General features: G+C 43.1%; 1 protein-coding gene across 1 annotated transcript; it reads left to right on the top strand.

Annotated features, from left to right (window-relative positions):
- The first annotated feature begins 5,829 nt into the window (after positions 1-5,829).
- On the top strand, positions 5,830-18,982 carry map3k7cl (map3k7 C-terminal like). Its single transcript, XM_083772207.1, has 5 exons — positions 5,830-6,428; positions 7,274-7,356; positions 11,261-11,319; positions 13,551-13,666; positions 17,814-18,982. Exons 2-5 carry the CDS (start codon positions 7,281-7,283, stop codon positions 17,995-17,997), a joined length of 435 nt encoding a protein of 144 aa, XP_083628333.1. The 5' UTR covers positions 5,830-6,428; positions 7,274-7,280; the 3' UTR covers positions 17,998-18,982.
- Positions 18,983-19,257: the final 275 nt, after the last annotated feature.

Raw genomic sequence — 19,257 nt, 5'->3', positions numbered from 1 at the left:
CAATCCCTGGACCGACCACAGGTAACCACATGATGATTATGTATTTGCCAAGCATTGCAGGCAGCCATGGCAGTGAGTGATGAATATACACGTATTAATGCAGAGCTCTACTGAGAACTATCACTGAATCACTTTAAACCCTGTTTGAAAATTGAAATTCGACTCTATGGAGTGTGACACTTTGCAGAATCTAAGTAACTGTCAGCAACAATCGCAGGCGGGCACACTCACTTTAAAATCCTGCAGAGATAAATGCTTTGCAATGATGAGTTTTCCCCTCTTCTGATTTGTGTCTGAATTTATCAGTCATTAAACAAGAGGCCGTTCTGGGTCCTTGGGTCTATTTCTGTGCTCTGGTCACAGAACCTGACCCACGAGTGAAAATAATTTAAACAAACAACAGGAATGTAAACATTCACCCATCGTCACTGATGGGCATACATCTTGTATTTCCATATATAGCAGAATATAGCAATAAATCTACATGCTCAGGTGTTGTGAGCTTGTACTGTAGATCAGCTATTTTTGAAAAGGGGTTATGTGTGTCTGTGGGTGTTATAACCATTGAACCAACTACATTTGTTCGATCCATTGGAACACTTTACTTATACTTTACATTACTGGTTTATTTGGTATATTAATGAACATTACTACAAATGTAGCGTAAATACACTGGTTTTAGCAGAGATGCTATATTTTCCATCCGTAGTCCCCGGACATTGAACACTATAACAAAACTGTCAATACATGAGAGAACAGCATTCAAAAACATAGTAGGCCTACATTTTTCTTTTTTGTTGAGATTAACAGTTTTGGACATACAAGGTTTTCACTCTCTCTCTCTCTCTCTCTCTCTCTCTCACACACACCCTCTAATGCTATCCCCAGTCCTTTAATCAGTTCTTCTCCTTGCCACCCACTCTCAACAGTACGTTATCCTTCTTTCACCCTTTCCCTCATCTGGCCTCTCCGCTGGGCTCCCATCTGTAGGCAGCCCCTCATGTGGTCTCTCAGTGAGGCAACAGCATGGAGCATCTGGTATATGTCAGACATTGGAAGACACACAGACAGGAAGAGGGCAGCATAATTAAACGATAATAAATAATTTCTCCTGATAATTATTTTACTCGACTACAAAACAAAAGTGGAAAAATAATAGCAAAACAGTAAGGGCAGCTACAGTATAATGCTTGCTCACTCAAGTCTCTCTGGGTAGTGAAGGGTAGCGGTTGAATGACTACAGTATAGGACAAAGGAGGGAGGAAGAGGACAAAGGAATAAACAGGACAAAACATGGTTCCTGTAAAATAATAATAATGAATTTTATTTGTATTGCACTTTCCATTCACAAGGAATCCCATAATTATAATCAATCATTGAAGGTTAAAAACAGGGTTATCAAAAAACAGTGCAAAGCGACAACAGCAAGGTTTTCAGGCCTGTTTTAAAACATTCCACAGTCTGCGGCACTCTCAAGTCCATGGGGAGGCTGTTGCATAGGCGTGGTGCTGCCGAGCAAAAGGCCCGGTCCCCCATGGTGCCTAGATTGGTGTCAGGAACCTGGAGCAGGAATTAATTTGCAGAACAGCGCTGTTCTGAATGTAATGCAGCTTCTGTACATTTTTGCCAGGAATCCCAATGAAGAGGGCGTTGCAGTAGTCCAGTCTAGAGGAGATAAAGGCATGTATGAGCTTCTCTGCATCCGACTGGGTTAGAAGGGTGTGGAGTTTGGAGATGTTTTTGAGATGGTAGAATGCGGTTCTGCACAGTTGCTTTATGTGGTCATTGAATGTCAGGTGAGGATCAAACTTGACACCCAAGTTTGACTGAGGAGGAGAAGGGGATAACCTGGCCGTCGAAGGTGAGATGGGACATGGGGCATGAATGAATCTGGTGTGGTGTGCCAACAAGAAGAGCTTCAGTTTTGCTACTGTTTAACTGAAGGAAGTTGTTGCTCATCCATGCCTTTATCTCCTCAAGACAGGTGGTGAGACATGATATGGCTGCAGAGGGGGGTAGTCTTTATCTACAGCTGGGTGTCATCAGCATAACAATGGAAGGAAAGTCCACGTCTGCTGATGACACGACCAAGGGGCAGCATGTAAATAATAAATAGGAGCGGGCCAAGAACCGACCCCTGCAGAACACCACACGTGACAGGGAGCAGCTTGGACTTGCACCCTCCCAGTGAAACACATTCAGTCCTATCGGACAGGTAGGACTGAAACCACTTAAGTGCAGTGCCTGACAGTCCAGTGGCGGTGTGTAGACGCTCCAGGAGGATAGCATGATCCACCGTATCAAATGCAGCGGTTAGGTCAAGGAGGATGAGGAGAGATGGTGATCCTTCATCAGCTGCCATCAACAGGTCATTTGTCACTCTCAGCAGGGCCGTTTCAGTACTGTGGGCTGTAAGAAACCCAGACAAATGTCTCAAAAAGGTTGTTGTGATTGAGATGGTCCTGGAGCTGAGAGGTCTCTAACACCTTGGACAGGAAGGCGAGGTTGGAAATAGGCCTGTAATTGGCCAGAACCTCCGGGTCCAGGGTGGTAGAAGGGAATGGATGACAGCAGAATGGGACATGACCAGTTTGAAGGGAGATGTAATGCTTACATTCAACCCCTCCGTCCTCACCTGCCCTCACTTCTCTCCTCTCTTGTGGCCTCTTACAGCAGTGGTTTTCAACCTTTTTCATATCAAGGCCCATTATTTATTCGGCATTTGATCCACCAGACCACCATTTGATGAGATTTAGCTTCTCAGACCCAAGAACAAAATAATATTGTGTTATCGTTGACGTACAATTCCATGCTGCAGGCAAACGTTGATCAAAATAGCATTTCTTCTACATTCTCTAATTGTGCAGACTTCTTGTAAATTAAGTAATGCAGATGTTTAACAATAATGTAACTCTTGAGAGCTTAAAATGAAATTGTTTCATTTTTGTATGGTACAATATTTGGGAGAATATATAACAGCTTCATATTCTCACAGTTACTTGTGTGAGACAGTGATGTGAATGCTGAAAGGTGTTTTCCCATGGAACCCAAGGGGTTCCACCCTAGGGTGTGTGTGTGTGTGTGTGTGTGTGTGTGTGTGTGTGTGTGTGTGTGTGTGTGTGTGTGTGTGTGTGTGTGTGTGTGTGTGTGTGTGTGTGTGTGTGTGTGTGTGTGTGTGTGTGTGTGTGTGTGTGTGTGTGTGTGTGTGTGTGTGTGTGTGTGTGTGTGTGTGTGTGTGTGTGTGTGTGTCCTAGGGTGGAACACACGCACACGTACGGAGAAACATACCATATATTGAGATACATACTACACCTATGAGATAAATACAGCAGCTGCCATGGAGCCAAGTCACATTAGGATTTCACCTGCTTTTTCATTTGCTTCACTGAGACAAATGTCAAGGTTGGATGAGACGAGACCACTATAGAGATGTTCACACTTCACCAGTTAATATCTGTGGTATTTCAACCGAGACACAACAATGAATACGGTTTAATGTCTGCTTCAATTCGTCAATTCTGCTTCAATTCTGCTTCAATTCATCAGTTTAATTGAAAATCAAATCAAATCTTTGTTTTGTGTTGCAACCGGTGTGCATCCTGTGAGAACTGGACTAGGCTTTTCTTAATCTGTCCATGTAATGAGTTTTCAATTTTATTTGGTATTGAGATTAATTCTGGGATTGGGCTCAGGCCAATGCAATAGAATCTTGTTGCTTCTATAATCCCCCAGCGCTAAACCATAATTCTTAATCAAAACCAAAGACCTAGCTCTGTCTGTCTGTCTGTCTGTCTGTCTGTCTGTCTGTCTGTCTGTCTGTCTGTCTGTCTGTCTGTGTCTCTCTCTCTCTCTCTCTCTCTCTCTCTCTCTCTCTCTCTCTCTCTCTCTCTCTCTATATATATATATATATATATATATATATATATATATATATATATAGTCTACTCTATATTGTCAGTTATCTAATCCGTGGTGAATGAATGAGGTCATGGATTACAAGTCCTGTCATGACCTTGGCATTCTGCACAGCTGAGCTGAGATCTGCTCTAACTGTCCTGTGATGATCTCACATAAGTTCTATTGTCACCTACTTACATCCTCTACTGTTGAAGTGTGTGTGTGTGTGTGTGTGTGTGTGTGTGTGTGTGTGTGTGTGTGTGTGTGTGTGTGTGTGTGTGTGTGGGTGTGTGTGTGTGTGTGTGTGTTGGTGGGAGGGGTGTTGAACACAATTGCCTTCACCTGATTTGTGACCTTGGCTTTGGGAGTGAAGTCAAGGAGAAAGGGATAGACCTTTCTCTTTGTGGTGTGTGACTCACACCATAAGAACGTTCAAGATCACCCCCATGCTGTGTTCCCAAGTGTGTGTGTGTGTGTGTGTGTGTGTGTGTGTGTGTGTGTGTGTGTGTGTGTGTGTGTGTGTGTGTGTGTGTGTGTGTGTGTGTGTAATGCCCTGGACTATAAAGTCAATGCAATGAACTTAACTTAAAAGGGGGTTCCTAAAGTATGGTAAATTCATTACATGTCATTATTTAGTATAAGATGAATGCACCAGAGTGGATAATAGAATTTGCCCTTGCCTTCACAATGGTAGATGTGAAAATAAAATGGTTTGTGTCCTCCATGCTCAATAAGGATCACATGCTGTATCACTGACCATGGCTCTGTGTGTATATTTGTTACTTAGAAGGTCAGGGACCATGAAAGCTATCATATGACTTCATAAGTGAAGTGTCATGTGACAGTGAAATGGGCCTATAGGACAGGCCTACTGTATGTCAATGATCTGCCAATGAAGACAGATGAACAGGCTTCCAGGAGGTGCAAAACATCCATCATATCTGTGTGTGTGTGTGTGTGTGTGTGTGTGTGTGTGTGTGTGTGTGTGTGTGTGTGTGTGTGTGTGTGTGTGTGTGTGTGTGTGTGTGTGTGTGTGTGTGTGTGTGCGCACGTGTGCGTATTGTTCAATTTTTCTTCCTTTCTTTCTCTTTGTCATGATGTACTCTACTCACTGTATTGCTTTGCAAATAATTCAAATGCTAAATATGTTAATATCCATTTTGATACCACCATAATAAACCATAATAATAAAGACTGGCTGAATTTCCTTTGAATCAACTTTGAATGAAGGAAATGCTGCCATCTGCTGGGAAGCAGAAGGTAGAACAAAAAGAAGAAAGGTTTTGAGTGGTGCAACCACTCCTACAACCAAACCAGCAATGTCCGTGCGTACCTACCTACCTACCTACCTATGTGTATCTGAGCACGAGTATATGACTCGCCAGAAACAGAGAGGGATAGTGCTGTGCCTGCTAATGAGAGAGGGGGGGGGGGGAGGGAGAGAGAGAGAGGTGGGGAGGGGGGGATTGCAACACTCAGTTCACACGGGTGTGATTTTTTTAGATGACAGGTTAATTATTAAGCCTGTCTTTTTAATCATAGACATTCATTTAATTACAATGTTTTGTGGATCTTCACAGTGTTTTGCTCATTGGTTTCAACTAAGTGTAGCACAACCTTTACTGTTTGGGGGTAAAAATAAAAACACAAAACAAGGCCATTGCACGAATTTAACTGCAGTTTTAATTCAAATCATCAAAGCATGTCGTCATGCCCCCATACCATGTTCATGTTCAACAACACAAATGCAGATGTCATGCAGTCCTCATGGGTGTGTACCGTGTGTATCATAATGTGCAAGTTGACACCGTGTTGCCTCACTCCAAGGCATGGGATATATCGCAAGTATGCAAGCCATCCCGCGAAAGAGAAACACATGGATGCTCTATTTTTTCCCCCACAAGCAATTATAGCAGAGGGTCATTCTGAGCAACTGCATCATTGCACAGCTATTGCTCTGCTGCCAGTAGAATGACCAACCCATAGGAGATGACCGTGACACTCCAAACAGTGCCGGAGCAATGGACATTTTTGAGTGCTAATGTCAACGTCATCTGATACATTTAATTGGATTCTGGGGTGACGGATAACGAACGGACGGCATTCCACCACAGCCTGCGCCCTGGTGTGTTGCTCTGGACGCCTCTCAGACAGCGTGGCGGCGAATAACAAGTCCATGTCCACACAAACTTGAGTACTCTTAGCTGTCTCCACGCGATCGGCCTCTCAGCGGTAACACTGTCGGCTAGAACTGAATAGAAAATAAGGCCCATTGGTCACAATAGGCGAAGCCGCGAAACAGTGAAAGTTTGCCTCATCTTTTCGGATCACTCAGGATCAGGAAGCCTTTGCTAGTTGGCTGAACACGTGCACCTGTGCTGCCGCAGCTCAGCTGCCTGTGTTGGAAAGGCTCTCCTGGTGAAACAGGACTCAACGAAGAAGCAATAACAAGGAATAACTCCCGAACATTGAATTGCCGCTTGTATGAATCGGAGTTTCCTAGGTCAAGTTCCTCCTGTCAGCAGTGTCAGGTAATGTTGGGCTTGCTGCTGTTAAACTAACCCGCTGCCCGCATGATGGGAATGGTGTGACTGAATGTTTATGGCCAACATGTCATGTAGGCTAGACTCTGTCTGCACTCTGCACTTATACTTCCATAAAACTAGTTGTGAATCACAGATAGCAAGATCAATATGACGAGCCTAACAAGTGGACAATGTGCTCATTGTGTGCTGTAGATACAGTAGGCCACCTTACTGATAAGACAGGCTGGGGGCCTTGTCGGGGCAGATGCCCTGATATAAAAAGCCTGTACCTTCACCCTGAAGGGACATGCCAAATCTAGCCCTCAGAGGCAGTCTGTCAAAGCCATCTAATTATTTAATCCCCCTTCAACAAGAAATGCATGACGAAACCATACTGGGGTGTGTGTGTGTGTGTGTGTGTGTGTGTGTGTGTGGAGACATCGTTTTAGACATCAAACCAGTTGATTGGGGACAATAGGTTCAGGTAGGGGGCAATTAAGTAAAACAAAAAAAATCAAGTCTCCAAATGTTACACTGTATCATAGCAATATGATGCATATACAAAAAGATGAACAGCTTATTTCTCTCTCTCGCTCTCTCTCTCTCGCTCTCTCTCTCTCTCTCTCTCTCTCTCTCTCTCTCTCTCTCTCTCTCTCTCTCTCTCTCTCTCTCTCACACACACACACACATCGTTTGTGCAGTGCCAACGATTTCTGTACACCAAATGGGCCTCATGGTGTGACTGTGAAGCCTCTGCTTTTGTTTGTTTCTTTTTTTTGTGTGATGTACAGTACTATGTTTGCACTGTAGCATTGTGACTGTACTAACTCACTGATGTCTTGGCTGTGAAGAGGATAAATGATCACCTCAACCAGAAGAGTGTCTCCTGATAAATCTGAAGTTAGAATCGCCTTCAGCCTTGACGACACATCAGGTAAATATGGACACACACACACACACGCACACACACACACAGGCACATGCATGCCACTTACACACACACACACACACACACACACACACACACACACACACACACAGGCGCATGCATGCACACATGCACGCACACAGTAGTAGCTAGTACGTAGCAGTACTGTGTGCGTACAGCCATACACAGTATGCACACAAACCCAGGCACATGCATGCCACACACACACACACACACACACACACACACACACACACACACACACACACTGAAAATGTGGTTTACAATAAGTGGTTTACTTATTTTTATTAAGAGGTTGACGGCTCACCCCACCTCAATTCCACAGTGGAACATTCTCCACCTGTAGTTGTGGGGCCTACAGTTCTCTTACGGCATTCCCAGTGTGTGTGGATCACATGCACTGAATTCTTCCCACCAATACAGACCTGGCACAAGTCTGGCTCCTTGCACAGTGTGTTAATTTAAACTTTAAATTAACACAGTATTTCACTGTGCGGGGAGACAGATTTTAAAGGCTATATAGATTACATTTTTATGAAAACAAATAATAAATGGAAAGTAATTACAGAATAGATAATAATACAATAAAAACTATAAAAGCATCATTCACTCAAATGTCAATGTTATGTAATTTGATTTATTTGATCTGCGCAACAGTTTATATGTACTGTACAGTCATGCATAATGTGTTAGTTCTTTCGGTGGGAAAGTTGACAGACTAGTTGTTGTGCCAGTGAATTAAGAAACCCTAGGGGGGCTTACAGTATGTGAGAACATCACCGTTTTTCATTACATAGATACAATAATTATCATTAACACATTTACTGCGTTATAAATCAATATCTTAACTCCCGTTCAGTGCCGCTGTTTACACTAACCTTTGAAGAATCACAGCGTCGCAATTGTAACTTAATTTCATGAAAATCCACCTGAAAATAGTCCCATCGTTTGTGTTTGAGTCGGGGAATGCACCACTGCAATGGTAATGCTGTCAGCGCAGGCACACTTGAGCATCACGAAGATGCCAAAAGCCACTCGTGGCCGGTGTCTCTTCCTGTGAAATGAAGCTTCACCCACGCGGCAAGCTTTTCCGCTTTTTCATCGTACAATGTACGATGATAAGAGCGCCCCTCACTGTGTGATTTTTTTTTGATGATGTACGACGTACATCATCAAACACATATGACGTAAATTCTCCATTCATTGTCAATGGGAATTTAATGTTTGTAGGACATTTTTTTTTCCTACAAACATTGTGTGGACGATTTGCTCGTCCACACTCCACATACTGTATGATGTAAATTCTCCATTCATTGTCAATGGGAATTTAATGTTTGTGTAAGATGAAAATCTACACTATACTATATAGGAGGGGCTAGCCCCTCAACAAGTGATAAAGAAAATAATAATAATCAAACAGAGGTGACATCTAGTGGGTGTCTAGTGTATTGCCTCTTTAACAGAGAGTGTACAAAATGCAACCAAATGGACCAGGCTGTGACACTGAACGTCTGGGTTTCCGAGGCTACTGAGGATTTGACTGTAAGGCAGCACTGAGCAGCTTACATCATCTCACTTTTAAATTAGTTTGTTCTTCCCGTCCGGGGGGCTAAGAGACAGGTGCTTCGTCTCTAGCCTGGAAACATGACGAATCTGCCAGAGCTAAAAAAAAGAATATATATATTGGTCTGGCCATGCCAGGCTACTCAGTCTCTATTTCTGTTAATGAAAACTATAAACATAATGAAAACAAATTCACGTAAAACCCTCAGTGTAACACATAAAATCCTCAGTGTTATTTTTACATTGAAAGCGAGGAAATGGACCCATTTGGGTCTATTTTCAACCTCACACATTTAAATGAACACACGAGGATTTTGCATGTTGTGCATTGGCAAGTGTGTATTGTATGCAACTGTGCACATTCAGACTACACAGGCCTGTGGATACACACACACACACACACACACACACACACATACACAGTGGCCCGTCACGGGCATGGTACTAGATGCTGTCAGTCAAAGTGTTTTACTGCAGAGGGGCCAAGCAATGGGATGGCAGCTGCAGCTTTGCAATGGCAGAGTCAGGTTTCTCCCTCTAATACTAACGCTGTCGCTCTGCCCGCTGCCTGATTCACTGTTCAGCTTTTAGAACACTGGCCTATATTTATAAGCAGTTAACACTTACTCGACTACCCCACCCATCCTCGTTGTCTTTCCGACGCACGCGCGCGCGCGCACACGCACGCACAGACACACAGACACAGGCTCACAAGGAGAGAGAGGGAAAGCTGTGAAGATAACAATATATCTCGATGTATAAGTTCTCATGAGGATCTTTGAGTCGAGGCCGAGGGACCCATTCACTGCACAGACCAGCGCACATCTTTTTACCTTACTTAATTACTTTTTTTTCCTCTTATCTAATTTGTTTTCCTTCCTTCATCCCTCCCTCTTATTTTATTTTTTATCTTATTTTCTTCCCTCCTACGATAACGTAAAAACAAGATAAAACTTGATTAATCCCAGAGGGGAAGTTTGTTCTTTCTATAGTAGTTAAAAAGCAAAGCTTTTGCACACCTACAGGCGACAGGTGCGTAGGAGAGGGTACGGTGCCCGACAATGAAAAAGGAACAAACACCCACTTTCTTCAAATGCAGTGAACCAACTTTAATAGGGGCCTTCATCAGGCTGTCTTTTTGTCCCTAAAAAAAGATGAAGGCTGCATAGGCCGAAACGTTGCTGTTTAAGTTGGTTCACTGCATTTGAACTTGAAGACAGTGTTTGGGTGTTTGTTCCTTTTTGTTTGTTCCTTTTCCTTTTTCTAGTAGTTAAAATGTAGTCCTAGTTTTAGTTTCATTTTTCAAGAGCCGATAGTTGGAGCAGTAAGTCCCTGTCTTCCTAAATAAAGGTTTGCATATTCCCTGGATCATGTCGTAGTCCCTCCAGACTCATGTTTCTCAGCAGGAGAGCTGAGACCTGTGTTCTGTCCAGGGATCATCATCCAGACCCTCCATGACTCCATGCCAGGCGTACCTCTAACCATGCTCTGTGTCAATCCCCAGCATGAGTACTGTATTTATTCTGCATCATAATTGGCCCCATGGCTGCTGGCTAGCCCACTAATACGGCCTGCTTTTAGAAGGTTGCATCATACCAGGATTCTCCACATGTGTTTCCACAACTCTAGGGGGACATAGCTGGCGAGACGAGGGCCGGTGCAGATAACCTGTCTGTTTCTGTCTGTCTGGCTGCCTGTCTCTCCATCTGTGACTGGCTGCTTGTTCCCTGTTATGCTGTCCGTCTACCCATAACTATATTCTTATCCTGTGTGTCTTTCAGTCGGACAGCTCATTACTGTTGTTCAGTTAGAGGACATGGCTCATTTATAAGTGCAGCACTGTGTTGCTATGTTGTGGTGTCACACAAGAAGACCCTATAAAGTTTCGCTCAGAGCCCTTTTATGAGACAGAGAAATACATTGAGCTACTGCCAGTTGGCCTATGCATTGGAAGGCATTGTTTCTTGGGTGAGGGTATGTTGGCATGAAACAAACAATATTAATGACCAAATAAACACATGTTCAAAGTAAGAAATTCACCGTAGCCCACAACAACAGCAGCAAAATAAACTAAATGCATTTCTATAAAAAAAACTATATATATATATATATATATATATATATACACAGTGTGTGTATATATATACACAGTGTATATATATATATAGACTAGTGTACAAGTACATTCATTCATTCATTCATCCATTTTTACTTTTAGACTTTAAAAAATCAAAAGTAAAGAAAAAGATAATACAGATCTTCATTAATACTAAATAACACAATTAGAATATAACACCTACCTTACTTGAGTTTTTTGCTCTAATAGACATAAAAGATGTGGGGGAACTCTCTCAGACGATACCAGACCTGGAGCAGCGACTACAGGTATGAGTAAATGTGTGTGTGTGTGTGTGTGTGTGCGCGCGCGCCCCTGTGCGTGCGCTTTAAATGAGTGACCTATCAAATTCTGTGACTCCCAATAGTTGACATGTTGCAATTTCAATTGATCTGTTGTAAATGAGCAAGGGAGAGCAAGACCTTTTGATAATAGACATCAGGATCAAACCCAATCCTAAAAGCCACAAGCCAGGGACGTGCGGGAGAACAATGAACAGTTTTTAGTTTAAAAAAATAAGAGTAAAGGCTGATTTATGTTTTGTCATTTTTTTTGTCACATTAGCCATAACCACTTAAAAGATTAGCTGAAATTAACTGTCATGCTTTTAGAGAGCATATTTTCTGTCTTAATGGGGACATAGTCTTGGTTGGATGAGAGTGGATCAAAGGTTGGCTTGTAGCCTTGTAGTTGTGACACGTGAAGAGCAGTAGTTTAGATACGAATAGTGTAACATGAAACTAACACACCAGAGGGAGTGCTATAACGCGCAATGTTGGCAGTTGGCACTGGTGTGTTGCAGTTGTAGGCACAAGGCAGGAGGCTGAGCTTACAGTAGTAGACCAGCACACCAGTGCCAATGTCACAGTGAATCTGAGATGATGAATTCACAAGGTGAAAAATATTCACACCCAGTAGCACCAAGCTTTTTATATTTTTCTAAGGACATAAAGTACCAAAGAGAGCAAAGCAGCATACAGAGCAGCAGGTGAATGTCTCAGTCTTCACAGAGGCAGGATTGTGAAGACTGAGTTAGAACTTGACTTTGACTTTTAACCATTTGAACCCTATTCTAGAGGTACATTCACGCTGTGAGCTTGTAGATTGGCTATTTTTGGCGAGGACGTTTGGTCAGGTGTAGCCCTGAAACATGACTGTCAAGATGATTATCATGACAGTCATGGCGCAACTGCAGCCTGTTTTACGCAATCGCTACATTTACACACAACTGCAGCGCCCCGGCTACTTTTCTCAAACGGGGTTTGTTTGGGAAATACACAGTTGCACACCGGGAGCGCACTCGCCTATTAGTCTGTATTGGCAGTGCGGTCAGCGTGCCTATAATCGAACACACAGTGTGCCACACTCCTCCCAACCAATAGGGGCGTGTAGTTGAAAGCCAAAAAACGGCTCGGATAAAAATGCTTTTTATTAAACAACGCCCGGGTTGTTTAATAAAAAACATTTTTATCCGAGCAATGCTAATGCAGCAATGCTAATCGCTGTACCAGAAAATTTCTAACACCCGTGGCACATGTGGCGAGTACTTTATATTTGAAATCGGAATGTTTATATACACGTTTGGACTGTAAATGTAGCGATTGCGTAAAACTTGAGGCAGTTGCGCCATGACGCTCGTGAAGTACGAGCGTCATGTGAACCATGGCTAGGTCAGGTCCCTCTTACAGATAGTATATAAGTGGTTCAACTAAAGTGATACAACTGAATGCTTCACTAATTAATCCCCTAACTTGTGTAGTAGTTTGTGAGAGTAGTCATGGACATAAACACCAGGGACGTAGCTGACCATTTGGTTGCCCTACTCGTAGGATATTTGTGCTGCCCCCCCCTCCCGATGAGAGCGCTGCGTTTCCTCATTCAGATCGGCTATTTTCGCCGTTTGAGGGGACGCACACACAGCCGCTCGTTATTACGTGGCGGAGCCGCAGAGAAAATTGTTAATATGAGGGCTTGGCACTTTTTGGAACATTTTGTTGCCCCCCTCGACGTGTTGCCCTACGCGTGTATACGTAGCGACGGCACTGATAAACACAGACAGACAACACACACACAATGTGGTGGACATGCATGCAGATTCCAGGTCTGAGGAACCAGGACAAAATACCTTTACTCTTCATGTACTGTACCCGTAAACAAGATAACAAATAAACCTCTTGATTCTGGCAAGACCTATCAGCAATCTGTCTCCTTGTTCCATTTGCTGTCATCTCCATCACAAGCTTCCTTTGATATGTGCAAAGGGGAGATGCACCTTGTGCTGACACAAAACGCCACAGTTGTAGGTGGGGGCACCTGTTTGATCATATACTAGATCAGCGGTCCTCAACGTTTTTTTGAGCTTTTGGACCACTTGCATTGCCAGGGAAACTATGCCAGGGAAGGTTTGAACTTAACATTTAACAGTCTCTTGTCCAAAATGACTCACAATAGCTTAGTAAATATTGCTCTCAGAGTCCAGTTTACCACTTTCTTCTTTCAGCCCGTGCCTCCGTCTGGCTCTCTGAGGGAGAGCGTGCAGGTGTACAGGGAACACTGCAGGATGGCACGAGACTACCTGCAGGTTAAACATGAGCTCGCCGTGCTGGAGGACCGCAAGTAAGTCCCACAGTAACTGACGCATGTCTGTACTAGCGTCTGTGCTATTGAGTATGTCTTTGATGTCTAGTCCAGTGGCGATGAAGACACAATGTATAACATACCCATTAGGACACACACATTATTATCACATACCCAGCCTTCATTTGCCCTAGGTGATGGTTGTTGTAAAAGGACAGAGAGGGAGATTGTTTAGCTGCCGTATCTTCCCTGCAGCTACCCAATCAATACAGTAATGCCATAACTTCCCTATGGATTATATGCATCTGAACAATCAGCACAGATAACGTGCCACCATATGCTTAACTGGCACTGCAAGAAATCTCGCAGTCTCAAAAAACACCTATAATGCCAGGGTTAAAGTGGCTAAGGGACTCAACACGGTGAGTCCACAAACATTTGTACATACTGGCTACTGTACAAAATACTAGGTCAGCCAACTGTGGCTAGTGGTAGAGTGTTTAAAGAACAAGGCAATTCAAGTTTCTTTGTTCTGTATAGCACATTTCAAGGCAATTCAAAATTCTTTACACAAAACATTACAAGCATTAAAACACATTTAGTGCCGGAAGTGCATCAAAATAGAAGCTCCGGGGTGCCAGAGTTGTCTGATCGCTTTTACTCTGAAAGCCATGAACCGGAAACACTTTCCTAAAAAAGTTGACTTTACAAAGTGACCTCACATCCCCGATCATCTTAATTAATTTTTTTACGCTCCAAAAAGCGCTCATATTTTGCGGGAGAGACGGATGAGGAGCAGAAATGAAGCGCCAGCATATCGATCCATTCATCACCACGGAGAGCGCCCTGGATTAGGAGATACGAGTCATTCTTTCTGCCGCGCTAACATGGGAGTCAATGACAAGCTAATAGTTGCACAGAGCGTTAGCGTACGGAAAGCGAAAAGCGAAATGCCAAAAAAATATGAATATTCTTATCTCGCGCCGTGTCACTAGGACGTCGCTAGGACGTCCACAGACGTCGTAGGCACTAATTTTTCGGAATCCTTATGACGGCCTCACTCGTCGTATGAACTGAAACGGTTAAGACAAAAGGTGCCCGGCTGTAGAGCACAGAGTCGGTAATGATGGAAGTTGGAAAATAATACTGTATCAGCTAAATGCTAAATTAAAACTAAGTTCTACTAGAGGATTTGGTTATCAGAGAACCCGATATCAGAGACAGAACGGTGGCCGATATATCAGTTGGACACTTTATGTTACTCTATAAATACTGCTCCCATAGATGGTCCAGCGCAATTGGTTCACCTCCAACTCTATCATTTAAATAACAAATATGACAAATTTGACAAAGGCACAAAGCTCTTAAAAGGAATGGGACCACTGATTAGTCGAATGTATGTTCATGTTGCGCCCAAAACACACCAATTAGCAAGTCATACAAGCTTTGCGCCCAGATAATGTGTCGTAACACCCCCTTGCCTTCCGTTCTGCACCCTGTGCCATAGATGACCTAACTACGGCCCCTAGTGTTAAATTAACACTCGTTAGTTTACAGTGCACTCTCACACAAGTGCACAATACTTACTGTACAGTACACGGTCTGTCCCCTGTGTCCTGAGCAGCTGTGGGTGGTCTTAGCAGAGGGATTTTGGGGGCCCTGGCTGTAGCTGTTGCACCCATCTCCTCTTTACGGTCGGTTCCTAAATAGAGAAACACCCAAGGTCTGCTCCACTGACAGAGCAACAGGTTCCCACACAGAGAAGATTAGCCTTGGTTTTATATAAGAACATGATGAGTCAGACACACACACACACACACACACACACACACACACACACACACACACACACACGCATGCGCGTACTGTACACTATCATACTTGCAGTGGTGAATGCATGCATTCAAACGGTATTATTATACTATTATTTATGAGAGTCTGATGATGCAATTCTGTATTATTTGCCTGACCACCCACCCCTACACTGAACAGACAGGGAATTAGTAAATCATATCGACGCACGCACGCATGCCAACTGTAACCACATACCTTTTATAAACAACTGTGTTTAAGCCTATTAGTGTGTCGTGGCTGCTCTACAGTACAACTGAGTTTCACAAGAACCATTGTGAAAGAGGTGAAACGGCATGACTGGGCTAAAGATTGTCAAACCACTTAAAAAAAGAACAGTCATTTTCAACGTAGCTAAACTGCTCTCTTAATAGCTACACTTTCCCACCGGGATGGAGGAAGACCGATTAACAATTTGTTTACATTGTTGCGATATGGCTTATGAGGAGAAATAACATGCGCGCACACACACACACACACACACACACACACACACACACACACACAGTTACCACACCTACTGTAACCCACCATTCAAAGTCCAAAGAGTGTGAGTTGGCGCTATGCCAGACTAGGTCAACTCTTTCTATCTACAGTAAATCAGGAAGTGTTTTTCTTTTACAGTGGTGACATTTCAGCTACCAGAAAAATAAACTTGACGTTCATTACACTCATTACAGTTATTACTCATTACACATAGTAATTTTGAGTCTTAAATGTATCATTGTGCAAATATATGCTACTGTATAATATATTGAACTTTTTAATGCTATCATGGTTTTAAACTGTTAACCACTTTCAACCTTGCATCCCTATTCAGGCATGTCATTGGTTTTTAAAAAACATTTAAAATATAGCGAAATGAGCAGGTCTATACACTCACACCACACTGGAACACTGAACTTGTAAATCTACTATATTCATAATATTTTAAATAAACTGACAGCGAGCTTATTATGTTTCTCAGAAAGACATAGGCTACTATTTTACAACCAGCGATAAGTGCAGTGCTAGTATCATTTCTAGTTTACAACCGACACAATTGTTATTTAGATGCCCAGCACCCACATTGTATAATTCCCAAATGTACTTGGTACTGTTTGCTGATTGGCGTTGTTGGTCTTAAAATGTGGTGTGTTAACTTCTGGCGCTATCTTAGGTACAGTGAGAAAAGTCTAAAAGGTTGATTGCTTACGATGGAACATTATTGACCACTTGAACCACAACGCACCCTATAGAACGAATCACCATGACCAAAAATGTATTTCCTGGTAGATAAGGCTGGCAGCATCAGCCTTATCTACAGGACACAGAACAGGACACTTATGATATGATGATATTGACTATAATATAAATATGATTTTGTTATGAATATCCACAGGTTGACATACTGTAGCTTACAGTATGTTCTGGACACTTTATTAGCATTTTAACATTCGGATCTGGTCCATTGGGAACATTTGCCAGAAATGGCTGAGCTACAATCTCACAATGCATTGCAGTGCGACACGTTTGGTTGTGAGCTTGTAGAGTACAGAGCCGACTCTGGAATAGAGGGTATACGTGGTTAAAATGTGTGTCTTATGTATGTGACATCATTATCATACCCGGAAGTTATGCGGGAACACTTACTGAGTGGCAAAAAACCCCGACTTTCTGGCCTTGACAGCCCATACATCCAAACAGAAAAGTCCTATCTGATTGCATTAAACGATGTTAAACCCACTTTGCCACTCACTTTGCTAACTCACTTTATGCATGCGCATTGCGCATACCCTCTATAAGCAGGTTCGCAATATGAGCACACTGCTTGCAATAAAATCTAATTTTATCTAAAATCTAACACAACAGTCACGTTCAGCATGGTACTGTAGTTGACAATTCTGAGTCTCAGAATTGAGGTTGAAAAAGGAGTTGATGATCTGATCCCTATATTGTATTGATGAAGAGATCCAGCCATTCACACTTGTTAGACTTAATTTTGACTTCACTTCTCCAGGCATTTCTTAGTTGTATAACTATGGCCGGTGGTTAATTGCTCTGTTTCGTGATGTCATTCACCCAATGGCGTCGATAGCTTGGCCTTCTGCCATGTAATATGTGTGTTGAAAGTGTCTCATTGTGAGATCCATCAACAGTACTGCTGATAAGATTGTTTGTTTCTCTTTTTCTCTCTCCCCATCTCCCCATCTCTCCACCACCCCCACATGCACCTGTGCACGTGCACACACACACACACACACACACACACACACACACACACACACACACACACACACACACACACACACACACACACACACACACACACACACACACACACACACACACACAGACGACAGCTATTGGTGGATCTGGTAGAGGATGAGCAGGTCGCCATGGAGATTGCTCGCCTGGAGGAGGAGTTCAGACTCCTAACGGAGGAGAACCGCACGCTGGTGAACGTCCACTCTGAGTGTGCTCAGCAGCTGGAGAGGCTCTGCCTGACCAATCAGACGGGGCAGGAGGACCCCTCATGACCTTCGACCTCCATGGAACCAGCCCAAGACCTCCAGAAATCCAGGAAATAGGGGGTAGGGGGAGAAAGAAACCTCACCTCGACAGCCATTTTGTAGCTGCAGTTTATGAATCAGAGAATCGCGCCATGTTTTTATTCCATATTTCGGAGTCTTGTATTGCCCATCGTTGAACCACAGACATGGTTTCACATGACTATAACATTGTGTTGTAATTCTGTTTAACTAAAGGGTTCTGACATGAGAACATTTATGTAGCTCACATGTGGTTGATACATCATGGCCATGTTTGTATGGAGTGTAGATATGTTTCTGCCCTGGTCCTCATGGATTCATAATATAGCTAGTTTTCCTGACATCTTTGTCATTCAGTCAGGTACTAGTTAGTCCTCAGAGGCCAGGTAATAAATGCAAAATGCACCCTGGCCCAAGGTTGGAAACCAGGCCAACATTGAAAGCATTGAAATGCTGAATGTTTTTTTTTTGTTTGTACATTGTCAGTTACTCTGCTTCTGACTAGATTTTCTGATGTCTTCTCTGATTGTCTGGAGACCCATGAACTCATGGAATCTTCTTTGAACCTGTGGAGAGAGTTGTGTAGGTGGTATGTTGTGGTCCAATATTTGTGTTCTGGGGAGTCTCCCCCCATCCCTCACCCCAATCTTCCTTCCTGATCTTTCTGCAACGCCTAGTCGCCTACACTTAATTTGGAATGCCGTTAGGGTGGCACTTGGCATCAAGGAAGCAAGTTGATTTATGAGATACTAAGAATTAACTTGTGACATCAGGGAAGAAGACAGCTAATATATTTTACCGGTTCATGAGCCCTCCACCTAAAAGAAGCATGTACTGTACATCGCACTCATAACGGGTGTAAAATATGTTTTGTGTCCAAGCAACCTGTTCCACCATTTTAGGGAAGTACCACATAATAGCCAAACGGTGGCATCTCATTCGAAACTATAAATAAAAACACGTTTTATTTTAAGATCAGCTTTGTTCCCTCATTTCCATTGTGAGCGGTCACTGATAGGTTGGTGGAGCTGTGTGATGTACCACGGACCCCACTGATAGGTTGGTGGAGCTGTGTGATGTACCACGGACCCCACTGATAGGTTGGTGGAGCTGTGTGACGTACCATGGGCCCCTTGCATGGAAAAAGGAACTTTAGGCAGATTAGTTATTCCTCTTCCCTGAGCAGGCAGATGTGAGAATCATGTGATTTAAGTGTTATGAATGTGGTGACTCATTCACATTTCATGT

The sequence above is a fragment of the Protomyctophum parallelum genome, assembly GCF_964188405.1.
Source record: "Protomyctophum parallelum genome assembly, chromosome: 1".
Taxonomy (NCBI): Eukaryota; Metazoa; Chordata; class Actinopteri; order Myctophiformes; family Myctophidae; genus Protomyctophum; species Protomyctophum parallelum.
Note: the sequence above shows the minus strand (reverse complement) of the source record. Positions and strands in the feature narration are given on the sequence as shown.

Coding starts and splice junctions, on each gene's coding strand:
- map3k7cl (XM_083772207.1), top strand. CDS start 7,281: ATGATCACCTCAACCAGAAGAGTGTCTCCTGATAAATCTGAAGTTAGA. Junction 7,357..11,260: donor CAGCCTTGACGACACATCAG/GTAAATATGGAC, acceptor TTGCTCTAATAG/ACATAAAAGATGTGGGGGAA. Junction 11,320..13,550: donor ACCTGGAGCAGCGACTACAG/GTATGAGTAAAT, acceptor TTCTTCTTTCAG/CCCGTGCCTCCGTCTGGCTC.